This window comes from Hyla sarda, chromosome 13, assembly GCF_029499605.1.
Source record: "Hyla sarda isolate aHylSar1 chromosome 13, aHylSar1.hap1, whole genome shotgun sequence".
In the NCBI taxonomy this organism is placed as follows: domain Eukaryota; kingdom Metazoa; phylum Chordata; class Amphibia; order Anura; family Hylidae; genus Hyla; species Hyla sarda.
This window is the reverse complement of record NC_079201.1, coordinates 3,819,921-3,846,894: the sequence shown is the minus strand read 5'-3', so window position 1 is coordinate 3,846,894 and position 26,974 is coordinate 3,819,921. Positions and strand designations below refer to the sequence as shown.

At 41.8% G+C, this 26,974-nt stretch overlaps 1 protein-coding gene across 24 annotated transcripts in view; it reads left to right on the top strand.

Annotated features, from left to right (window-relative positions):
* SHISA6 (shisa family member 6) overlaps window positions 1–26,974 on the top strand; it is a 595,422-nt gene that overhangs the window by 380,315 nt on the left and 188,133 nt on the right. For all 24 annotated transcript variants that reach the window (XM_056549465.1, XM_056549454.1, XM_056549466.1 and 21 more), the window contains one exon: window positions 12,320–12,483. In XM_056549465.1, coding sequence (XP_056405440.1) covers window positions 12,320–12,483 — 164 coding nt within the window. The remainder of the gene's footprint in view (window positions 1–12,319; window positions 12,484–26,974) is intronic.

Below are 26,974 nucleotides of genomic sequence, written 5' to 3'. Positions count from 1 at the left end.
TTCCTATATATTGATAGGCTGTATTCTCATGTATATGAAGTGTCTGGTGATATCACTGGTTCCTGGTATATTGATAGGCTGTATTCTCATGTATATGAAGTGTCTGGTGATATCACTGGTTCCTGGTATATTGATAGGTTGTATTCGAATGTATATGTGGTGTATGGTGATATCACTGGTTCCTGGTATATTGATAGGTTGTATTCTCATGTATATGAAGTGTCTGGTGATATCACTGGTTCCTGGTATATTGATAGGTTGTATTCTCATGTATATGTAGTGTCTGGTGATATCACTGGTTCCTATATATTGATAGGTTGTATTCTCATGTATATGTAGTGTCTGGTGATATCACTGGTTCCTATATATTGATAGGTTGTATCATCATGTATATGAAGTGTCTGGTGATATCACTGGTTCCTGGTATATTGATAGGTTGTATTCTCATGTATATGTAGTGTCTGGTGATATCACTGGTTCCTATATATTGATAGGATGTATCATCATGTATATGAAGTGTCTGGTGATATCACTGGTTCCTGGTATATTGATAGGATGTATTCTCATGTATATGAAGTGTCTGGTGATATCACTGGTTCCTGGTATATTGATAGGCTGTATTCTCATGTATATGTAGTGTCTGGTGATATCACTGGTTCCTATATATTGATAGGCTGTATTCACATGTATATGAAGTGTCTGGTGATATCACTGGTTCCTGGTATATTGATAGGTTGTATTCTCATGTATATGTGGTGTATGGTGATATCACTGGTTCCTGGTATATTGATAGGTTGTATTCTCATGTATATGAAGTGTCTGGTGATATCACTGGTTCCTGGTATATTGATAGGCTGTATTCTCATATATATGAAGTGTCTGGTGATATCACTGGTTCCTGGTATATTGATAGGCTGTATTCTCATGTATATGAAGTGTCTGGTGATATCACTGGTTCCTGGTATATTGATAGGCTGTATTCTCATGTATATGAAGTGTCTGGTGATATCACTGGTTCCTGGTATATTGATAGGTTGTATTCTCATGTATATGAAGTGTCTGGTGATATCACTGGTTCCTGGTATATTGATAGGCTGTATTCTCATGTATATGTAGTGTCTGGTGATATCACTGGTTCCTATATATTGATAGGCTGTATTCTCATGTGTATGAAGTGTCTGGTGATATCACTGGTTCCTGGTATATTGATAGGCTGTATTCTCATGTATATGAAGTGTCTGGTGATATCACTGGTTCCTGGTATATTGATAGGCTGTATTCTCATGTATATGAAGTGTCTGGTGATATCACTGGTTCCTATATATTGATAGGCTGTATTCTCATGTATATGAAGTGTCTGGTGATATCACTGGTTCCTGGTATATTGATAGGCTGTATTCTCATGTATATGTAGTGTCTGGTGATATCTCTGGTTCCTGGTATATTGATAGGTTGTATTCTCATGTATATGAAGTGTCTGGTGATATCACTGGTTCCTGGTATATTGATAGGTTGTAGTCTCATGTATATGAAGTGTCTGGTGATATCACTGGTTCCTGGTATATTGATAGGTTGTATTCTCATGTATATGAAGTGTCTGGTGATATCACTGGTTCCTGGTATATTGATAGGCTGTATTCTCATGTATATGAAGTGTCTGGTGATATCACTGGTTCCTGTATATTGATAGGCTGTATTCTCATGTATATGAAGTGTCTGGTGATATCACTGGTTCCTGGTATATTGATAGGTTGTATTCTCATGTATATGTAGTGTCTGGTGATATCACTGGTTCCTGGTATATTGATAGGCTGTATTCTCATGTATATGAAGTGTCTGGTGATATCACTGGTTCCTGATATATTGATAGGCTGTATTCTCATGTATATGTAATGTCTGGTGATATCACTGGTTCCTGGTATATTGATAGGTTGTATTCTCATGTATATGAAGTATCTGGTGATATCACTGGTTCCAGGTATATTGATAGGCTGTATTCTCATGTATATGTAGTGTCTGGTGATATCACTGGTTCCTGGTATATTGATAGGTTGTATTCTCATGTATATGAAGTGTCTGGTGATATCACTGGTTCCTGGTGTATTGATAGGCTGTATTCTCATGTATATGAAGTGTCTGGTGATATCACTGGTTCCTGTATATTGATAGGCTGTATTCTCATGTATATGAAGTGTCTGGTGAGATCACTGGTTCCTATATATTGATAGGTTGTATTCTCATGTATATGAAGTGTCTGGTGATATCACTGGTTCCTGGTATATTGATAGGCTGTATTCTCATGTATATGAAGTGTCTGGTGATATCACTGGTTCCTGGTATATTGATAGGTTGTATTCTCATGTATATGAAGTGTCTGGTGATATCACTGGTTCCTGTATATTGATAGGCTGTATTCTCATGTATATGAAGTGTCTGGTGATATCACTGGTTCCTGGTATATTGATAGGCTGTATTCTCATGTATATGAAGTGTCTGGTGATATCACTGGTTCCTGGTATATTGATAGGCTGTATTCTCATGTATATGAAGTGTCTGGTGATATCACTGGTTCCTGTATATTGATAGGCTGTATTCTCATGTATATGAAGTGTCTGGTGATATCACTGGTTCCTGGTATATTGATAGGCTGTATTCTCATGTATATGTAGTGTCTGGTGATATCACTGGTTCCTGGTGTATTGATAGGCTGTATTCTCATGTATATGAAGTGTCTGGTGATATCACTGGTTCCTGGTATATTGATAGGCTGTATTCTCATGTATATGAAGTGTCTGGTGATATCACTGGTTCCTATATAAAGATAGGCTGTATTCTCATGTATATGAAGTGTCTGGTGATATCACTGGTTCCTGGTATATTGATAGGTTGTATTCTCATGTATATGAAGTGTCTGGTGATATCACTGGTTCCTATATATTGATAGGCTGTATTCTAATGTATATGTAGTGTCTGGTGATATCATTGGTTCCTGGTATATTGATAGGTTGTATTCTCATGTATATGTAGTGTTTGGTGATATCACTGGTTCGTATATATTGATAGGCTGTATTCTCATGTATATGTAGTGTCTGGTGATATCACTGGTTCCTGTATATTGATAGGCTATATTCTCATGTATATGAAGTGTCTGGTGATATCACTGGTTCCTGGTGTATTGATAGGCTGTATTCTCATGTATATGAAGTGTCTGGTGATATCACTGGTTCCTGGTATATTGATAGGTTGTATTCTCAGGTATCTGAAGTGTCTGGTGATATCACTGGTTCCTATATATTGATAGGCTGTATTCTTATGTATATGTAGTGTCTGGTGATATCTCTGGTTCCTGGTATATTGATAGGTTGTATTCTCATGTATATGAAGTGTCTGGTGATATCACTGGTTCCTGGTATATTGATAGGCTGTATTCTCATGTATATGAAGTGTCTGGTGATATCACTGGTTCCTGGTGTATTGATAGGCTGTATTCTCATGTATATGAAGTGTCTGGTGATATCACTGGTTCCTGGTATATTGATAGGCTGTATTCTCATGTATATGTAGTGTCTGGTGATATCACTGGTTCCTGGTATATTGATAGGTTGTATTCTCATGTATATGTAGTGTCTGGTGATATCACTGGTTCCTGGTATATTGATAGGCTGTATTCTCATGTATATGAAGTGTCTGGTGATATCACTGGTTCCTGGTATATTGATAGGCTGTATTCTCATGTATATGAAGTGTCTGGTGATATCACTGGTTCCTGGTATATTGATAGGCTGTATTCTCATGTATATGTATTGTCTGGTGAGATCACTGGTTCCTGGTATATTGATAGGCTGTATTCTCATGTATATGAAGTGTCTGGTGATATCACTGGTTCCTGGTATATTGATAGGTTGTATTCTCATGTATATGTAGTGTCTGGTGATATCACTGGTTCCTATATATTGATAGGCTGTATTCTCATGTATATGAAGTGTCTGGTGGTATCACTGGTTCCTGGTATATTGATAGGCTGTATTCTCATGTATATGTAGTGTCTGGTGATATCACTGGTCCCTGGTATATTGATAGGCTGTATTCTCATGTATATGAAGTGTCTGGTGATATCACTGGTTCCTATATATTTATAGGTTGTATTCTCATGTATATGTAGTGTCTGGTGATATCACTGGTTCCTATATATTGATAGGTTGTATTCTCATGTATATGTAGTGTCTGGTGATATCACTGGTTCCTGGTATATTGATAGGCTGTATTCTCATGTATATGTAGTGTCTGGTGATATCACTGGTTCCTGGTATATTGATAGGTTGTATTCTCATGTATATGTAGTGTCTGGTGATATCACTGGTTCCTGGTATATTGATAGCCTGTATTCTCATGTATATGTAGTGTCTGGTGATATCACTGGTTCCTGGTATATTGATAGGCTCTATTCTCATGTATATGAAGTGTCTGGTGATATCACTGGTTCCTGGTATATTGATAGGCTGTATTCTCATGTATATGAAGTGTCTGGTGATATCACTGGTTCCTGGTATATTGATAGGCTGTATTCTCATGTATATGAAGTGTCTGGTGATATCACTGGTTCCTGGTATATTGATAGGCTGTATTCTCATGTATATGAAGTGGCTGGTGATATCACTGGTTCCTGGTATATTGATAGGTTGTATTCTCATGTATATGAAGTGTCTGGTGATATCACTGGTTCCTGGTATATTGATAGCCTGTATTCTCATGTATATGTAGTGTCTGGTGATATCACTGGTTCCTGGTATATTGATAGGCTCTATTCTCATGTATATGAAGTGTCTGGTGATATCACTGGTTCCTGGTATATTGATAGGCTGTATTCTCATGTATATGAAGTGTCTGGTGATATCACTGGTTCCTGGTATATTGATAGGCTGTATTCTCATGTATATGAAGTGTCTGGTGATATCACTGGTTCCTGGTATATTGATAGGCTGTATTCTCATGTATATGAAGTGGCTGGTGATATCACTGGTTCCTGGTATATTGATAGGTTGTATTCTCATGTATATGAAGTGTCTGGTGATATCACTGGTTCCTGGTATATTGATAGGCTGTATTCTCATGTATATGTAGTGTCTGGTGATATCACTGGCTCCTGGTATATTGATAGACTGTATTCTCATGTATATGTAGTGTCTGGTGATATCACTGGTTCCTGGTATATTGATAGGTTGTATTCTCATGTATATGAAGTATCTGGTGATATCACTGGTTCCTGGTATATTGATAGGCTGTATTCTCATGTATATGTAGTGTCTGGTGATATCACTGGCTCCTGGTATATTGATAGACTGTATTCTCATGTATATGTAGTGTCTGGTGATATCACTGGTTCCTGGTATATTGATAGGTTGTATTCTCATGTATATGAAGTATCTGGTGATATCACTGGTTCCTGGTATATTGATAGGCTGTATTCTCATGTATATGAAGTGTCTGGTGATATCACTGGTTCCTGGTATATTGATAGGCTGTATTCTCATGTATATGTAGTGTCTGGTGATATCACTGGTTCCTGGTATATTGATAGGTTGTATTCTCAGGTATATGAAGTGTCTGGTGATATGACTAGTTCCTGGTATATTGATAGGCTGTATTCTCATGTATATGTAGTGTCTGGTGATATCACTGGTTCCTATATATTGATAGGCTGTATTCTCATGTATATGTAGTGTCTGGTGATATCACTGGTTCCTGGTATATTGATAGGCTGTATTCTCATGTATATGAAGTGTCTGGTGATATCACTGGTTCCTGGTATATTGATAGGCTGTATTCTCATGTATATGTAGTGTCTGGTGATATCACTGGTTCCTATATATTGATAGGCTGTATTCTCATGTATATGAAGTGTCTGGTGATATCACTGGTTCCTGGTATATTGATAGGCTGTATTCTCATGTATATGTAGTGTCTGGTGATATCACTGGTTCCTATATATTGATAGGCTGTATTCTCATGTATATGAAGTGTCTGGTGATATCACTGGTTCCTGGTATATTGATAGGCTGTATTCTCATGTATATGTAGTGTCTGGTGATATCACTGGTCCCTGGTATATTGATAGGATGTATTCTCATGTATATGAAGTGTCTGGTGATATCACTGGTTCCTGGTATATTGATAGGCTGTATTCTCATGTATATGTAGTGTCTGGTGATATCACTGGTTCCTGGTATATTGATAGGTTGTATTCTCATTTATATGAAGTGTCTGGTGATATCACTGGTTCCTGGTATATTGATAGGCTGTATTCTCATGTATATGTAGTGTCTGGTGATATCACTGGTTCCTATATATTGATAGGCTGTATTCTCATGTATATGTAGTGTCTGGTGATATCACTGGTCCCTGGTATATTGATAGGATGTATTCTCATGTATATGAAGTGTCTGGTGATATCACTAGTTCCTGGTATATTGATAGGTTGTATTCTCATGTATATGAAGTGTCTGGTGATATCACTGGTTCCTGGTATATTGATAGGCTGTATTCTCATGTATATGAAGTGTCTGGTGATATCACTGGTTCCTGGTATATTGATAGGTTGTATTCTCATTTATATGAAGTGTCTGGTGATATCACTGGTTCCTGGTATATTGATAGGTTGTATTCTCATGTATATGTAGTGTCTGGTGATATCACTGGTTCCTATATATTGATAGGCTGTATTCTCATGTATATGTAGTGTCTGGTGATATCACTGGTTCCTGGTATATTGATAGGTTGTATTCTCATTTATATGAAGTGTCTGGTGATATCACTGGTTCCTGGTATATTGATAGGTTGTATTCTCATGTATATGTAGTGTCTGGTGATATCACTGGTTCCTGGTATATTGATAGGCTGTATTCTCATGTATATGTAGTGTCTGGTGATATCACTGGTTCCTGGTATATTGATAGGTTGTATTCTCATGTATATGTAGTGTCTGGTGATATCACTGGTTCCTATATATTGATAGGCTGTATTCTCATGTATATGAAGTGTCTGGTGATATCACTGGTTCCTGTATATTGATAGGCTGTATTCTCATGTATATGAAGTGTCTGGTGATATCACTGGTTTCTATATATTGATAGGCTGTATTCTTATGTATATGAAGTGTCTGGTGATATCACTGGTTTCTATATATTGATAGGCTGTATTCTCATGTATATGTAGTGTCTGGTGATATCACTGGTTCCTGGTATATTGATATGTTGTATTCTCATGTATATGAAGTGTCTGGTGATATCACTGGTCTCTGGTATATTGATAGGCTGTATTCTCATGTATATGAAGTGTCTGGTGATATCACTAGTTCCTGCTATATTGATAGGCTGTATTCTCATGTATATGAAGTGTCTGGTGATATCACTGGTTCCTGGTATATTGATAGGCTGTATTCTCATGTATATGAAGTGTCTGGTGATATCACTGGTCTCTGGTATATTGATAGGTTGTATTCTCATGTATATGAAGTGTCTGGTGATATAACTGGTTCCTGGTATATTGATAGGCTGTATTCTCATGTATATGAAGTGTCTGGTGATATCACTGGTTCCTATATATTGATAGGCTGTATTATCATGTATATGAAGTGTCTTGTGATATCACTGGTTCCTGGTATATTGATAGGTTGTATTCTCATGTATATGTAGTGTCTGGTGATATCACTGGTTCCTGGTATATTGATAGGCTGTATTCTCATGTATATGTAGTGTCTGGTGATATCACTGGTTCCTATATATTGATAGGCTGTATTCTCATGTATATGTAGTGTCTGGTGATATCACTGGTCCCTGGTATATTGATAGGATGTATTCTCATGTATATGAAGTGTCTGGTGATATCACTGGTTCCTGGTATATTGATAGGCTGTATTCTCATGTATATGAAGTGTCTGGTGATATCACTGGTTCCTATATATTGATAGGCTGTATTCTCATGTATATGTAGTGTCTGGTGATATCACTGGTTCCTGGTATATTGATAGGCTGTATTCTCATGTATATGAAGTGTCTGGTGATATCACTGGTTCCTGGTATATTGATAGGCTGTATTCTCATGTATATGTAGTGTCTGATGATATCACTGGTTCCTGGTATATTGATAGGCTGTATTCTCATGTATATGTAGTGTCTGGTGATATCACTGGTTCCTGGTATATTGACAGGTTGTATTCTCATTTATATGAAGTGTCTGGTGATATCACTGGTTCCTATATATTGATAGGTTGTATTCTCATGTATATGTAGTGTCTGGTGATATCACTGGTTCCTATATATTGATAGGCTGTATTCTCATGTATATGTAGTGTCTGGTGATATCACTGGTTCCTGGTATATTGATAGGCTGTATTCTCATGTATATGAAGTGTCTGGTGATATCACTGGTTCCTGTATATTGATAGGCTGTATTCTCATGTATATGAAGTGTCTGGTGATATCACTGGTTCCTATATATTGATAGGCTGTATTCTCATGTATATGAAGTGTCTGGTGATATCACTGGTTTCTATATATTGATAGGCTGTATTCTTATGTATATGAAGAGTCTGGTGATATCACTGGTCTCTGGTGTATTGATAGGCTGTATTCTCATGTATATGAAGTGTCTGGTGATATCACTGGTCTCTGGTATATTGATAGGTTGTATTCTCATGTATATGTAGTGTCTGGTGATATCACTGGTTCCTGGTATATTGATAGACTGTATTCTCATGTATATGTAGTGTCTGGTGATATCACTGGTCCCTGGTGTATTGATAGGCTGTATTCTTATGTATATGAAGTGTCTGGTGATATCACTAGTTCCTGGTATATTGATAGGCTGTATTCTTATGTATATGAAGAGTCTGGTGATATCACTGGTCTCTGGTATATTGATAGGCTGTATTCTCATGTATATGAATTGTCTGGTGATATCACTGGTTCCTGGTATATTGATAGGCTGTATTCTCATGTATATGTAGTGTCTGGTGATATCACTGGTTCCTGGTGTATTGATAGGCTGTATTCTCATGTATATGAAGTGTCTGGTGATATCACTGGTCTCTGGTATATTGATAGGCTGTATTCTTATGTATATGAAGAGTCTGGTGATATCACTGGTCTCTGGTATATTGATAGGCTGTATTCTCATGTATATGAAGTGTCTGGTGATATCACTGGTTCCTGGTATATTGATAGGCTGTATTCTCATGTATATGAAGTATCTGGTGATATCACTGGTTCCTGGTATATTGATAGGCTGTATTCTCATGTATATGAAGTGTCTGGTGATATCACTGGTTCCTGGTGTATTGATAGGTTGTATTCTCATGTATATGAAGTGTCTGGTGATATCACTGGTTCCTGGTATATTGATAGGCTGTATTCTCATGTATATGAAGTGTCTGGTGATATCACTGGTTCCTATATATTGTTAGGCTGTATTCTCATGTATATGTAGTGTCTGGTGATATCACTGGTTCCTGGTATATTGATAGGCTGTATTCTCATGTATATGAAGTGTCTGGTGATATCACTGGTTCCTATATATTGATAGGTTGTATTCTCATGTATATGAAGTATCTGGTGATATCACTGGTTCCTATATATTGATAGGCTGTATTCTCATGTATATGAAGTGTCTTGTGATATCACTGGTTCCTGGTATATTGATAGGTTGTATTCTCATGTATATGTAGTGTCTGGTGATATCACTATTTTTCAGGGACCAGTTCAGGTTTGAAGTGGATTTGAAGGGTCTTCATCTTAGAAATACCCCACAAATGACCCCATTATAAAAACTGCACCCCCCAAAGTATTCAAAATGATATTCGGTCAGCCTTTTAACCCTTTAGGTCTTTCACAGAAATAGCAGGAAAGTGAAGGAGAAAATTCACAATCTTCGCCATGTTCTTGTAGACCCAATTTTTGAATTTTTACAAGGGGTAAAAGGAGAAAATGTATACTTATATGTGTATCCCAATTTCTCTCGAGTAAGCAGATACCTCATATGTCTATGTAAAGTGTTCGGCGGGCGCAGTAGAGGGCTCAGAACCGAAGGAGCGACAAGGGGATTTTGGAGAGTACGTTTTTCTGAAATGGTTTTTGGGGGCATGTTGCATTTAGGAAGCCCCTATGGTGCCAGAACAGCAAAAAAAAAAAAAAACACATGCCATACCATTTTGGAAACCAGACCCCTTGAGGAACGTAACAAGGAATTAAGTGAGCCTTTTTTTTACACTAACATGCTGGTGTAGACCCCAACTTCACCTTTTCATAAGGGGTGAAAGGAGAAAAAGCCCCCCAAAATTTGTAAGGCAATTTCTCCCGAGTACGGTGATACCTCATATGTGACCCTAAACTGTTGCCTTGAAATACGACAGGGCTCCAAAGTGAGAGCGCCATGCGCATTTGAGGCCTGAATTAGGGATTTGCATAGGGGTGGACATAGGGGTATTCTACGCCAGTGATTCCCAAACAGGGTGCCTCCAGCTGTTGCAAAACTCCCAGCATGCTTGGACAGTCAACGGCTGTCCAGCAATACTGGGAGTTGTTGTTTTGCAACAGCTGGAGGCTCCATTTTGGAAACAGTGGCTTTCCAGACGTTTTTCATTTTTATTGGGGAGGGGGGCTGTGTAGGGGTATGTGTATATGTAGTGTTTTTTACTTTTTATTTTATTTTAGTGTAGTGTAGTGTATTGTTTTTAGGGTACAGTCACATGGGCGGGGGGTTACAGCGAGTTTCCCGCTGCGAGTTTGAGCTGCCACGCAATATTTGCTGCATCGCAAACTTGCAGCCTGATACTCACTGTAAGCCCCTGCCCATGTGAATGTACCCTGTACATTCACAGGGGGGGGAGCTCCAGCTGTTGCAAAACTACAACTCCCAGCATGCACAGTCTATCAGTGCATGCTGGTAGTTATAGTTTTGCAACAGCTGGAGGCACACGGGTTGGGAAACACTGAGTTAGGAGACAGACAATGTTTTCCAACCAGTGTGCCTCCAGTTGTTGCAAAACCACAACTCCCAAACATTCTCAGACATGCTGGAAGTAGTAGTTCGGCAACATCTTTAGAGCCAGATGTTGCCGAACTACAACTCCCAGCATGCTTGGAGTTGTAGTTTTGCAACACCTGGAGGACTACAGTTTGCATACCACTAATACAGTGGTTCCCAATCTGTGCCCTTCCAGATGTTGCAAAACTACAACTCCCAGTATGCCCTTACTGTCCAGGCATGCTGGGAGTTGTAGTTCTGCAACATCTGAAGGGCCAGATGTTACAGAACTACAACTCCCAGCATGCCTGGACAGTAAGAGCATGCTGAGGATGTGTAGTTTTGCAACATCTGGAAGGGCACAATGGTCCCAAAACTGTGGACCTCCAGATGTTGCAATACTGCAACTCCCAGCATGCCCAGACACCAAGGGCTGTCTGGGCATGCTGGGAGTTGTAGTTTACAGGGTCCCATTACAGCAATGCATGTCGCATTGCTGTAATTGCTGTAAAGGGCCCGACCGCGGCTGAAGATCAACTCACCTGTCGCCGCCGCCGCCGTCTTCATCGCCGGGATCCGGGTCTTCAGGGACGAGGTAAGTACCGGGGCCGGGCACCAGCACTCCCCCGTCACCCGCCGCGTCCTCCGGTCTTCCTCCCGTCCTCTCCGGACTTCCAGGAAGTAACCCCCCCCTGCGATTGGTCGGTTAACTAACCGAAGAATCGCAGGGGATCGGAGGAGGTGGCAGGCTTGCCACCTCGCTCCTATACTTTAGCATGGTCCTGGCTGTCTGTGACAGCCGGGATCATGCGAAATTACCGGGCGGTCGGGTCCCAGAGACCCGATCAGCCCGATATCGCCGCAGATCGCAAGGGCGATTTCCCTTGCGATTTGCGGCGATCGCCGACATGGGGGGCCTACATGGCCCCCCTCGGCGTTTGCCCTGGATGCCTGCTGAAGCATTTCAGCAGGCATCCGGTTCCGATCTCTGCCCGGCACGCGGCAGAGACCGGAAAACGCCAGGGCGTATGGATACGCCCTGGGTCCTTAAGGCCCAGGGTGTGAGGGCATATCCATACGCCCTGGGTCCTTAAGAGGTTAATATCCCATATATTATGAATAAGGCTTTTTCATCATCAGTTAAACTTTTAGACCATAAGGACAAGGATCAACCTCATGAGAACTGGTGATTTCATAGCCATGACAAACTGATTCCATCTATTAAACACCTTTTTTCATATCAATTAAATCTCCAAGTGCCTCTATGTGTATATCTTAACCCTGTTGTTTCCTTCCACAGGGCACTTGCAGACATTTTGATACAACAGGGGCCAATACCAATCCCACACTGTGAACGAGAGGCCATCTCCGCTGTTGACAACTCTCCCAAAGAGAATACGCCTGTAAGGACTTCAAAAAATCAGTATACTCCAGTGCGAACGACCAAGACCAACCATGGAACAGGTGGGTTCTTAAATTGTCTTTCTAGGTCCTGTAAGAACAGATTTATCAAATATTGTATAGATTTTAGATTTTGGAAATCGTAGACCCGAAGCAGAACGTAGATGTTTCCTACAGCAGACTCTGTTCTGGAGCTCAGGAGGGTCGGGGGCCATCAGGTTTACGTAGTTCGTGGAACATGTGAAGCGGCTTGAGCAATAATTACTTTATGCTATGAAACAAATTAGGTTTCTCCGTCCTTTCATTACTGTTGAAAATGTGATAAATACCATGAATCGCCATGGCTGGGAATTTGTGTTCATGTCTTTAAAAAGCTAAAACCAATTTTCCTTTCAAGGTCATCAAAACCTGGTGGATAAATGAACCGGATTTCATTAAATTATCTGACATAGTTTTAGCTTGACGGTAATTGGCGAAGTTTATTATATTGCGCCTCGATATCAGAAGTTACTGGACTCTGTTGTCCCCATGACAACACTTCCTGACCCATACTGTCACGGACCCAAACCTAAGCCATCCGGCCAGATCAGATAACACTCAGTATTCCAGAACCCATGGTGAGGAAGTGTTGCCATGGGGGCAGAAATAACTAACCATATAGCTACTGCTCAAAAAAAATATGACCCGAAAATAAAATGTTATCATAGCTAAGGTCACTCTTCTGACCTTTTAGATTAACGTGGCAAGGAAACACAACCCTGTGCACCATTTTGGATTTGTAGTAGTGACAACCACTTTTTCTACCCACCTTGGCCACTAAACAGAGGGCTTGGGACACAGGGGTATTAACATACATTCTACAGATTTTGGATATGTTATGGGTAATAGAAAATACTATATATATATATATATATATATATATATATATATATATATACACACACAGTGGGGCAAAAAAGTATTTAGTCAGCCACGTAGCCAAGTTCTCCCCCTTATAAATATGAGAGGCTGTAATTTTTATATATTTCAGGTATATCTCAACTATGAGAGACAGATTGAGAAAAAAAAATCCATAAAATCACATTGTCTGATTTTTAAACAATTTATTTGCAAATTATGGTAAATAAGTATTTGGTCAATAACAAAAGTTCATCTCAATACCTTGTTATATCCCCTTTGTTGGCAATGACAGAGGTCAAATGTTTTCTGTAAGTCTTCACAAGGTTCTCACACACTGTTGCTGGTATTTTGGCCCATTCCTCCATGCAGATCTCCTCTAGAGCAGTGATGTTGTGGGGCTGTCGCTGGGCAACACGGACTTTCAACTCCCTCCAAAGGTTTTCTATGGGGTTGAGAATTGGAGACTGACTAGGCCACTCCAGGACCTTGAAATGCTTCTTATGAAGCAACTCCTTCATTTCCCGGGTGATGTGTTTGGCATCATTGTCATGCTGAAAGACACAGCCATGTTTCATCTTTGATTTGAGTCCCTGGTGGCGTAGTGTGTTACTGGTGGTAGCCTTTGTTACTTTGGTCCCAGTTCTCTGCAGGTCATTCACTAGGTCCCCCCATGTGGTTCTGGGATTTTTGCTCACCCTTTTTGTGATCATTTTGACACCACAGGGTGAGATCTTGCGTGGAGCACCAGATCGAGGGAGATTATCATTGGTTTTTTATGTCTTCCATTTTCTAATAATTGCTCCCACAGTTGATTTCTTCACACCAAGCTGCTTGCCTATTGCAGATTCAGTCTTCCCAGCCTGGTTCAGGTCTACAATTTTGTTTCTGGTGTCCTTCGGCAGCTCTTTGGTCTTGGCCATAGTGGAGTTTGGAGTGTGGCTGTTTGAGGTTGTGGACAGGTGTCTTTTATACTGATAGCAAGTTCAAACAGGAGTCATTAATACAGGTAACGAGTGGAGAACAGAGGAGACTCTTAATGAGGAAGTTACAGGTCTGTGAGAGCCAGAAATCTTGCTTGTTTGTAGGTGACCAAATACTTATTTTCCACCATAATTTGTAAATAAATTCTTTAATAATCAGACAATGTGATTTTATGGATTTGTTTTCTCATTATGTCTCTCCTAGTTGAGGTTATAACCTATGATGGAAATTACAGCCTCTCATCTTTTTAAGTGGGAGAATTTGCACAATTGGTGGCTGACTAAATACTTTTCTGCCCACTATATGTATATATATATATATATATATATATATATATATATATATATATACATATTTAGTCTTTTCCGCCCTTATTTTATATATTTTTTTTAATATTTTTAATTTTTTGCCTGCCTCTATAAATACAAAAAACATATGTCAAGCGGTTGAAAAAGCAAATACATTATATTTACCATATGGCATCTCCCATCTGATGTACCGTTGGTGTTGTACAGGGTTTATCTTCACTTACATAAAATTAAAATCACTCATATGAATTTTGGATTACGGGAAAGAGCTGCCCTATTTATTCATTTTTTTTGATACAGAAGACTTGACAGGTTCTGGATAATCAGATATTATGAATTATCATATTTTCTGTAAGGCAACAGTGATAAACTATGAATTTTCTCAGAATACTTAGTTGACACAATGGCCCGCCCCAATGCCCTCAGTCTGTAGAGATGCTCCTCAGGGTCTTGGTCAGTGTCTGTGTAGTCTGTGTATGCTTCCTCTTACAACTTTCTGTTACTGTAGGAGGAGAAGCTCTAAAGCACATACTGCTTCTGTTTTCTTTTCATTCTCGACTTTGGGGTGTATGTAATCTAAGCCATACATCATATAGATTAGCATTCCTGACATCATTTTACAGTCAATTAGATATGCGTCTGCATAAGGATTAAGTAAAGATCCCAAAGTGCTTTATTGATCGCTGTGCATTGGATTTACTGAGGTTATTGAGTGGGGAGGGAGCTGTAAGAGTCTGCCTTGGGATGTGGGAAATGTAGAGAATTGAGCTTTCAGACTTGGCTTTCAGCATAAAACCCATTTTCAAGTAATAGATAAACATATATTGGTAAATGAGTCTATTTAACTACCTTTCTGTTGTCTTTATTTTTGCTTTTGGTGCAAACCATCTGCTCTCTTGTATTCAGCTCAATATTCTCTCAAAGGTACAGGCTGAAACCGTCATCCTGTTGCTGTGTACACTGTAGCTGGGAATTCAGCCTACGGTATCTTCCTCCCACTGTCTGGGAGGGGTTTTAGTTAAGAAGGGGTAGATAGAGTTAGAGTTGGCTAAATTCCCAGCTATAGTGTACTTTACACAGGAACAGGAAGTCCTTAATAGGATGTACCTTACAGGATGTTGGGCAGAAGACAACAAAATGGACAATTCCAGTGTACACTGTAGCCACTATGTTTGAGGGATTTTAGTTAAGAATGTGTAGATAGAGTTAGAGTTGGCTCATTCCCAGCTAGAGTGTCCTGTATGCAGGTACAGGAGGCTTTATAGTAAAGACATAGGGCAGAACATTAGAGAGCAGAAAGTTTGCATCAAAACCAGACAAAAAGCAAGAAAGACCATGGAAAGGTAGTAAAATAACGTTATTTACCACAGTTTAACCAAGTCCTTAGTTTCCAACCTTCTGGGTTTTTTTTTCAATTACTTCATTGAATTAGAACAAGGAAAAGAAAAAAATGAAATCCTGGACTGTTGGCGGCCTTAAGGACAAGTCTCATGCATAAAAACGTATCCCCTAGTTTTAGTTTTAGAATGCGGGAGTCCGAGCACTGGCACCGCCCGCAATCTCCTGTACAGAGCCCCTATTCTGTAGCACAGGAGCGTGTCACGACCGCCGCCCGAAGTGGAGGCTGCCATGCCCCCTCCACATAGTTCTATGGGAGAGCCATTTGGCAACCTTCGGCTCTCCCATAGAGCTTAATGGAGGGGGCATGGCGGCCTCCACTTCCACAGGGGCTTCGTACAGGAGATCGCGGGGGCCCCAGCACTCGGATCCTTCGTATAGGGGATACATTTTTATGCATAAGACTTATCCTTTAGGACTGGGTTTGGAACCTGTGTGTTAAAGGACTCAAATGCCTGTGTTCTTCTACCCTGTCAACACAGTAGACTCTTTTATGGGGTTATCATATATATATATGTGTGTGTGTGTGTGTATATATATATATATATATATATATATATATATATACCACTCCGGAACGAAACACCTCATGCAAGAACTGGATGTGTTGCACACAACTTCCCCCCCCCCCCCCCCAAAGTTTCATAGGCTAACATTGGCTACAATGCCAGGTCTGTTAACTAATCTGATCAAAAAGCACTGCAGCCAATGGTCTTTAATCTTGTACGACCATGCTGGATGAAAACTATGCCATATCACCAGACCTACATGAATGGACCTTAAGGGCCCTATGACATGGGGCAATTATCAGCTGAACAGGTCAATGATCAGTTTAACACTACTTTATGACAGGTTAAAAAACATTATTTGTCAGCCGGATATCTTCCGTATGTGTAATAGCTTGGAGAAGGATAAAAAACACAGGGGGCGCTCCCTGATGAGGGGTATCTGCTGATGTGTGCCCTTCACCACACTACAGTGAGATACCCACCTTGTATAGCTGTGAACTGAATGGTACGGCGATAAGCACGGGCTGGGTCAATGGTATTAGTTGGCTGCTGCGCTCCTACCGGTATCGGGCCCCAATAATGGGGGCCGATGGTAATGGTAGACAGATGAGGTTTTGCGGAGGCGCTGCACAACAAGAACATGAAGCGAGGACTCATGCAGCACAGGACAATAAAATGTTTTATTGGTGTAACGGGGACAACGCGTTTCGGCATGAACTCATGCCTTCCTCAGGTCCACTTACAGTGCCCAAGTAGATTCTTGTGGTTGTACTGTAGAGCTGGTCAGAGGTTCTGTGTGCGTCTGTGCTGCCGCCGGTCTCGACGCACGCAGGACCTCTGACCAGCTCTACAGTACATATCACGTACATATCAAGCTGCAGCACATATCACGTCTTGTTACATGTCATGTCCCTCCGCCCCTTTGGCTTAATATAATGTTTCTAAGTTGCCGCAGGGGCCAGGAAAATGCATTTGAGAAGTCAAAGTTTTCCATCTCTGTTCCCTATTACCTTATGCAGGTACCTGCAAAGAACACATTTCAGGGAGCACAAAGGGAAAGCTAGAAGACGCATTAGTAGTATCATGGATTCTACAAAAGTGGAGATATTTGTATCCCAACGCTAAATATACATGTACACATACGTCTCCTCCCATCATCAGCCGCCACTAGTATGCTCTCCCGTTGTAGGTTTTGCGTGAACTGTTACTGTTGTGATATTTATGACATTTAAGTAACCATGGCAACTGTATCGATTAGGAAAGAAAAGAAGGAAGCTTACAAGCAGCTTAGGAAGAAACAGAATGGGATTTTGGCAGCGAAACGCGTGGTGTACCCATCCAGTACTTCTCTCATTATGGCTGATGGGAAGGGATGACACATGGCTGGTGTATAATTGACACTATATGGTGCCTAGTAAATTAGGTTTAGAAATACTTATTTTATAATTTTTTTCCACTTTTGGGATTATTTTCAAAGATCAATGTTCTTCGAAAATAAGGCTCTTTTTATTTATTTCATTGAGGGACAAGATGGAGATTTTGGGACATTTTTTACCTTATGTTTCATTAACATTATTAGAAACCTGTGAAACAGTTGCCCCTCAAATTTTTCTTAGTACCTTACAATTTTTACCTTTGTGTCTGAATGATCAGCATATATCAGAGTTAGTGCCTACAATGGTGTATACCCAGATAATGCCACATAGCACCCAGATAAGCAGTACCTTACAATCCCCATATACATAGTTCAGTGCCTTGGTGATGCCCATAAAAATTATATATATATAAAAACCCAGATAATGCCACTTAGTAAGCAGATAGGTACTACATATCACAACTCAATGTCACACAATGCCCAGATAGGAAGTAAGTATAACAACCAAGATGAGTTCACACTGGGCCCAGATAGATAGAAAATATAACAACCCAGATAATACCACACAGTTCCAAACATTGCCCTATAGGTAGTAAATATAACCCAGATAATGCCGCACAGTACCCAGGTAGGTAGTTAATATAACAACCCATACAATGTCACACAGTACCCAGATAAGTAGCAAATATAGCAACCCAGATAATACCACACAGTGCCAAACATTGCCCTATAGGTAGTAAATATAACCCAGATAATGCCGCACAGTACCCAGGTAGGTAGTTAATATAACAACCCATACAATGTCACACAGTACCCAGATAAGTAGCAAATATAGCAACCCAGATAATACCACACAGTGCCAAACATTGCCCTATAGGTAGTAAATATAACCCAGATAATGCCGCACAGTACCCAGGTAGGTAGTTAATATAACAACCCATACAATGTCACACAGTACCCAGATAAGTAGCAAATATAGCAACCCAGATAATACCACACAGTGCCAAACATTGCCCTATAGGTAGTAAATATAACCCAGATAATGCCGCACAGTACCCAGGTAGGTAGTTAATATAACAACCCATACAATGTCACACAGCACACAGATAGGTAGCAAATATAGCAACCCAGATAATACCACACAGTGCCAAACATTGCCCTATAGGTAGTAAATATAACCCAGATAATGCCGCACAGTACCCAGGTAGGTAGTTAATATAACAACCCATACAATGTCACACAGCACACAGATAGGTAGCAAATATAGCAACCCAGATAATGCCGCACAGTGCCTAACATTGCTCAGGTAGGTAGTAAATATAACCCAGATAATGCCTCACAGTACCCAGGTAGGTAGTTGATATAACAACACATACAATGTCACACAGTACCCAGATAGGTAGCAAATATAGCAACCCAGATAATGCCGCACAGTGCCTAACAATGCTCAGGTAGGTGGTAAATATAACCCAGATAATGCCGCACAGTACCCAGGTAGGTAGTTAATATAACAACACATACAATGTCACACAGTACCCAGATAGGTAGCAAATATAGCAACCCAGATAATGTCACACTGTGCCCAGATATGTAGTACCATACATTATCCCATTCAGTTCCCATGAAAATAGTTATATTCATTGTTCATGTAATGATGTCGCACAGAAAAACAGCACATACATTGTCTGGGTAGTGCCACACAGTGACCATTTAAATGGTAAATAGAACAGATAAGGTGACACAGTGCTCAAATAAATAATAGTTTATAACCCCATATACACAGTACAATGTCCATGTAAATAGTGACATTCATTGCGTCGGTTTAGTGCCACACAGAGCCCATATAGGTAGTAGATAAAAAAGACCTAGTGAGTGTCACGCAATGCTCAATTGTAAGTAGTACCACACAATTCCTATATATATACAGTGACCCCCCGACCTACGATGGCCCCGACATACGATCATTTCAGCATACGATCACTCTCAGAGGCCATTGCATGTTGAAGGCAGCAGCCGTTGGCTGTCCGGGCATGCCGGGTTTTGTAGTTTTGCAACATCTGGAGGTCCGCAGGTTGTAGACCACTGTCCTATACTTTACATTGCACGGATCCCCCAACATACGATGGTTTCAACAAACGATGGATCATTTGGAACAGATTACCATCGTATGTTGAGGGACCACTGTGTGTGTGTGTGTGTATATATATATATATATATATATATATATATACACACATATGTGTGTGTGTGTGTATATCCCCATTTAAATTACTGATTTAATGCCCAAGTAAACAGTGCCAGTCTTTGTCCATATAACGATGATACACATACAGATAGTGCTCAGATACATAGTAAACATAACAACCCAGATAATGCCACATAGTTCCCACTTGCCCATGTAGTGTTGTAAGTGTCATATAAAGACATGGCAGCCACAGTCTCGCCCTCTAGGTCATGATTTTGGGTAAAAGGAGTGACAGCTAGAATGCTGCTCACATTGGTTCTTTATATTTGAATATTTTGCTCAGATTTCGGATGTCACTTTAAGAATATGAAGCATCTTTGTGCCCATATGTACCGGGGAGTGACTGGCACTGCAGTATTTAAGCAGATGAATTAACATCAAGGTGTGAAGCCGGTCCACGACAAGACTTCTTCTCTTGAAAACAATAACCGCGCTGCTTGATAAGATTGAGCCCACTGTGAGCTGCCATCTGGCAACCATTCAGCAGACAGAGAGGATCCGATCTGTCAGGAGCACACACATCACCCGCAACTGCCTGACAGCTACGCCGCTTCTCACTGTATACCCACATTCACTTTGTCAAGTTTTTACCTATATAAAGATATTTACCCTGTGCTCCCATTGGTGTTTACATGTTAGGATCCAGACTCCTATCTCCATATAGGGCAGGAAATGGCCCAGAAGTCATAGGGACAGACTGGTGGCCCATGTTAATCTTTACTATGGTGCCCCTTGTAAACTAAATTACAAAACTTACAGCTGGAGCTGCTGATAATAGCAACATGTATATTCAAGAGTCCGCCTCCATTGGCTTGGCTGATAACAGAAAGCAATAGATTTTTTTACCTGTCCTATTGTTACCTCTACCTAGCCTGACATAACTGATAACAGAGAACAATAGCTTGTATTCACCTGTCCTACAGTCACCTCTCCTCTCCTGACATGGCTGATAACAGAGAACAATAGATTGTATTCACCTGTCCTACAGTCACCTCTCCCCTCCTGACATGGCTGATAACAGAGAAAAATAGATTGTATTCACCTGTCCTACAGTCACCTCTCCCCTCCTGACATGGCTGATAACAGAGAACAATAGATTGTATTCTCCTGTCCTACAGTCACCTCTATAGCCTGACATGGCTGATAACAGATTACAATATATTGTATTCATCTGTCCCACAGTCACCTCTCCCCTCCTGACATGGCTGATAACAGAGAACAATAGATTGTATTCACCTGTCCTACAGTCACCTCTCCCCTCCTGACATGGCTGATAACAGAGAAAAATAGATTGTATTCACCTGTCCTACAGTCACCTCTCCCCTCCTGACATGGCTGATAACAGAGAACAATAGATTGTATTCTCCTGTCCTACAGTCACCTCTATAGCCTGACATGGCTGATAACAGATTACAATATATTGTATTCACCTGTCCTACAGTCACCTCTCCCCTCCTGACATGGCTGATAAGAGAACAATAGATTGTATTCTCCTGTCATACAGTCACCTCTCCCCTCCTGACATGGCTGATAAGAGAACAATAGATTGTATTCTCCTGTCCTACAGTCACCTCTCCCCTCCTGACATGGCTGATAACAGAGAACAATAGATTGTATTCACCTGTCCTACAGTCACCTCTCCCCTCCTGACATGGCTGATAACAGAGAACAATAGATATAGGGATAGATATAGGGAAGTGCACAGGTGACAGTACTGATTAAAACCTCATGCGCCAATCAGTGGCGCACCGGCCCTTTAACCCCTTAACGACGCAGGACGTATATTTACGTCCTGCGCCGGCTCCCGCGATATGAAGCGGGATCGCGCCGCGATCCCGCATCATATCGCGTGGGTCCCGGCGCTAATCAACGGCCGGGACCCGCGGCTAATACCACACATCGCCGATCGCGGCGATGTGCGGTATTAACCCTTTAGAAGCGGCGGTCAAAGCTGACCGCCGCTTCTAAAGTGAAAGTGAAAGTGACCCGGCTGCTCAGTCGGGCTGTTCGGGACCGCCGCGGTGAAATCGCGGCGTCCCGAACAGCTGATCGGACACCGGGAGGGCTCTTACCTGCCTCCCCGGTGTCCGATCGACGAATGACTGCTCCGTGCCTGAGATCCAGGCAGGAGCAGTCAAGCGCCGATAATGCTGATCACAGGCGTGTTAATGCACGCCAGTGATCAGCATTAGAGATCAGTGTGTGCAGTGTTATAGGTCCCTATGGGACCTATAACACTGCAAAAAAAATGTAAAAAAAAAGTGTTAATAAAGGTCATTTAACCCCTTCCCTAATAAAAGTTTGAATCACCCCCCTTTTCCCATAAAAAAAATAAAACAGTGTAAAAAAAATAAAAAATAAACATATGTGGTATCGCCGCGTGCGTAAATGTCCGAACTATAAAAATATATAATTAATTAAGCCGTACGGTCAATGGCGTACGCGCAAAAAAATTCCAAAGTCCAAAAAAGCGTATTTTGGTCACTTTTTATATCATTAAAAAATGAATAAAAAGTGATCAAAAAGTCCGATCAAAACAAAAATCATACCGATAAAAACTTCAGATCACGGCGCAAAAAATGAGTCCTCATACCACCCCATACATGGAAAAATAAAAAAGTTATAGGGGTCAGAAGATGACATTTTTAAACGTATAAATTTTCCTGCATGTAGTTATGATTTTTTCCAGAAGTGCGACAAAATCAAACCTATATAAGTAGGGTATCATTTTAACCGTATGGACCTACAGAATAATGATAAGGTGTAATTTTTACCGAAATATGCACTGCGTAGAAACGAAAGCCCCCAAAAGTTACAAAATGGCGTTTTTTTTTCGATTTTGTCGCACAATGATTTTTTTTTCCGTTTCGCCGTGCATTTTTGGGTAAAATGACTAATGTCACTGCAAAGTAGAATTGGCGACGCAAAAAATAAGCCATAATATGGATTTTTAGGTGGAAAATTGAAAGGGTTATGATTTTTAAAAGGTAAGGAGGAAAAAACGAAAGTGCAAAAACGGAAAAACCCTGAGTCCTTAAGGGGTTAAATCGCAAGGACCCGGCGCGCGCGCGCGCGCCTTAAGGAGCGGGGCCGCGCACGCCGGATCAGCACAGACGGGGAACGGGTCTGGTAAGCGAGTCGGGATGCGCATCGTGAGCGGGCGCGTCCCGCATCGCGAATCGCATCCCGGCTGGGAGCATTATCGCAGCGCACCCGGTCGGCAGGTCTGAGGAGCAGGGACCCAGAGCGCTCAGCGTAACACCTACAGTCATCTCTCCTCTCCTGACATGGCTGATAATAGAGAACAATAGATTGTATTCTCCTGTCCTACAGTCACCTCTCCCCTCCTGACATGGCTGATAACAGAGAACAATAGACTGTATTCACCTGTCCTACAGTCACCTCTCCTCTCCTGAAATGGCTGATAAAAGAGAACAATAGATTGTATTCACCTGTCCTACAGTCACCTCTCCCCTCCTGACATGGCTGATAACAGAGAACAATAGATATATTTTCCTGTCCTACAGTCACCTCTCCTCTCCTGACATGGCTGATAACAGAGAAGAATAGATATATTCACCTGTCCTACAGTCATCTCTCCCCTCCTGACATGGCTGATAACAGAGAACAATAGATTGTATTCACCTGTCCTACAGTCACCTCTCCCCTCCTGACATGGCGCCTTAAGGAGCGGGGCCGCGCGCGCCGGATCAGCACAGACGGGGAACGGGTCTGGTAAGCGAGTCGGGATGCGCATCGTGAGCGGGCGCGTCCCGCATCACGAATCGCATCCCGGCTGGGAGCATTATCGCAGCGCACCCGGTCGGCAGGTCTGAGGAGCAGGGACCCGGAGCGCTCAGCGTAACACCTACAGTCATCTCTCCTCTCCTGACATGGCTGATAATAGAGAAAAATAGATTGTATTCTCCTGTCCTACAGTCACCTCTCCCCTCCTGACATGGCTGATAACAGAGAACAATAGACTGTATTCACCTGTCCTACAGTCACCTCTCCTCTCCTCTCCTGAAATGGCTGATAAAAGAGAACAATAGATTGTATTCACCTGTCCTACAGTCACCTCTCCCCTCCTGACATGGCTGATAACAGAGAACAATAGATATATTCTCCTGTCCTACAGTCACCTCTCCTTTCCTGACATGGCTGATAACAGAGAAGAATAGATATATTCACCTGTCCTACAGTCATCTCTCCCCTCCTGACATGGCTGATAACAGAGAACAATAGATTGTATTCACCTGTCCTACAGTCACCTCTCCCCTCATGACATGGCTGATAAGAGAACAATAGATTGTATTCTCCTGTCCTACAGTCACCTCTCCCCTCCTGACATGGCTGATAAGAGAACAATAGATTGTATTCTCCTGTCCTACAGTCACCTCTCCCCTCCTGACATGGCTGATAACAGAAAACAATATATTGTATTCACCTGTCCTACAGTCACCTCTCCCCTCCTGACATGGCTAATAACAGAGAACAATAGATTGTATTCACCTGTCCTACAGTCACCTCTCCCCTCTTGACATGGCTGATGACAGAGAACAATAGATTGCATTCTCCTGTCCTACAGTCACCTCTCCCCTCCTGACATGGCTGATAACAGAGAACAATAGATTGTATTCTCCTGTCCTACAGTCACCTCTCCCCTCCTGACATGGCTGATAACAGAGAACAATAGATTGTATTCTCCTGTCCTACAGTCACCACTCCCCTCCTGACAGAGAACAATAGATATATTCACCTGTCCTACAGTCACCTCTCCTCTCCTGACATGGCTGATAACAGAGATCAATAGATTATATTCACCTGTCCTACAGTCACCTCTCCCCTCCTGACATGGCTGATAACAGAGAACAATAGATTATATTCACCTGTCCTACAGTCACCTCTCCCCTCCTGACATGGCTGATAACAGAGAACAATAGATATATTCTCCTGTCCTACAGGCACCTCTCCCCTCCTGACATGGCTGATAACAGAGAACAATAGATTGTATTTACCTGTCCTACAGTCACCTCTCCTCTCCTGACATGGCTGATAACAGAAAACAATAGATTATATTCATCTGTCCTACAGTCACCTCTCCTCTCCTGACATGGCTGATAACAGGGGACAATAGATTGCACTCAAACATTTTAGTGTCTCTTTCTTGGGTCTGTGCTAATTCTTGCCCTGCAGGGTGCACAGATGTCTGAACCCATATTAACCATATTACTCCCGTGTCTGCAGAGCATCGCTCCTCTCTAGTTGAAGGCTCATTGGATGCTCGCTGTGATCTTTTTAGGGATTACTGTGCCGTCCTCTGACCACTGCTCTCTCCTCATCCTCCTCAGCCTTTGAGCTTGTCCTATTTCGAAGACCCGACCATCTGGCACATCTTGAGCTGACACTATCTAGGGATTGGCAGGAGCCAGAGCACAGTCCGGAGGAACCATGAGATGACCCGACTCCATGTAATCACTCTCCTATAGTCCTGTAATGAGAACATATGGCCTCGCTAGTTACCACAGAGTAAATCTCTCCGCATTCAATCAGCAGGTGAAGAAGCCAGTCTCTATCCATGGTAGCGATATACCAGACTGGCACACAGCGCCTGCCTTGTCTTCTCATCGGACATCCTTATCCCCAAATCAAATGATCACAGTCCAAAATTCCTCTACATCGGTCACCCAAATGACAACTACAGCAAAATCATGGTATTACGACCATAGAATGACTGCACTGATCAGGAGCCTGATTCAGGTATTTGTAATTGGTAAACCCTTTACTAATTTATAAAGCCAAAGCTCAATGGTGGCATCTGGTCCCATAAAATTGCACTATTACTGTAACTTATGACTTAAAACACAGCATTACAGATGGTTGAATATAGCAACATTATCGTGACTTAAGATTCAAATAGGTTGCTGGAAAAAAGAACTATACTTACCTAGTCCTTGTTCCCCACAGCTCCCGCTCAGCCCTGTCTGGTCCCCAGATCTTCTGTCTTCTTCCTGCTTCCAAGAGGAGTGCTTTGTCCAATTTTGTCCTGTGATTGGCTGAGCAGGAAGGTCTTGCATCAAGAGCTTGACTCAGAAGCAGGAAGAAGAGAGAAGATTGGGGACCGTACAAACCGAACAGTAGTTGCAGGGGACTGGGGTAGGTAAGTTTATTTATTTATAAAAAAAATTCCTGCAGGATAGGAATTTTTGCTAAATGCTGGATAACCCCTTTAAAATCACAGCTGTAAGGTCATAACATTACTGTAACGCCGAGCGCTCCGGGCCCCGCTTCCCCTCCGGAGCGCTCGTGGCGTTACTCCTCTGCTTGCAGCGCTCCGGTCTGCGAGCCCGACCGGGTGCGCTGCTCTATGTCCCTCGGCGGGGTCGCATCCTGTGTCTCTTACCGGCCCCGTCCTTCTGCTCAGTCCCGGTGCGCGCGGCCCCGCTCTCTAGGGCACGCCGGGTCTCTCAGATTTAAAGGGCCAGTGCACCATTAATTGGTGCCTCGCCCAATTAGTTCTTAAGCACTTCCCACTCCATAAAAACCCACTTCCCCTTCCTGTCCCTGCCGGATCTTGTTGCCTTGTGCCCTGAGAAAGCATTTCTGTGTGTTCCATTACCTGTGTATCCAGACCCTTGCCGTTGCCCCTGACTACAGACCATTGCTGCCTGCCCAGACCTTCTGCTACGTCCGACCTTGCTCTTGCCTTGCCCTTGTGTACCGCGCCTGTCTCAGCTGTCAGTGAGGTTGAGTCGCTATCGGTTGGAACGACCTGGGGGTTACCTGCCGCTGCAAGTCCATCCCCCTTTGCGGCGGGCTCTGGTGAAAACCAGTAACC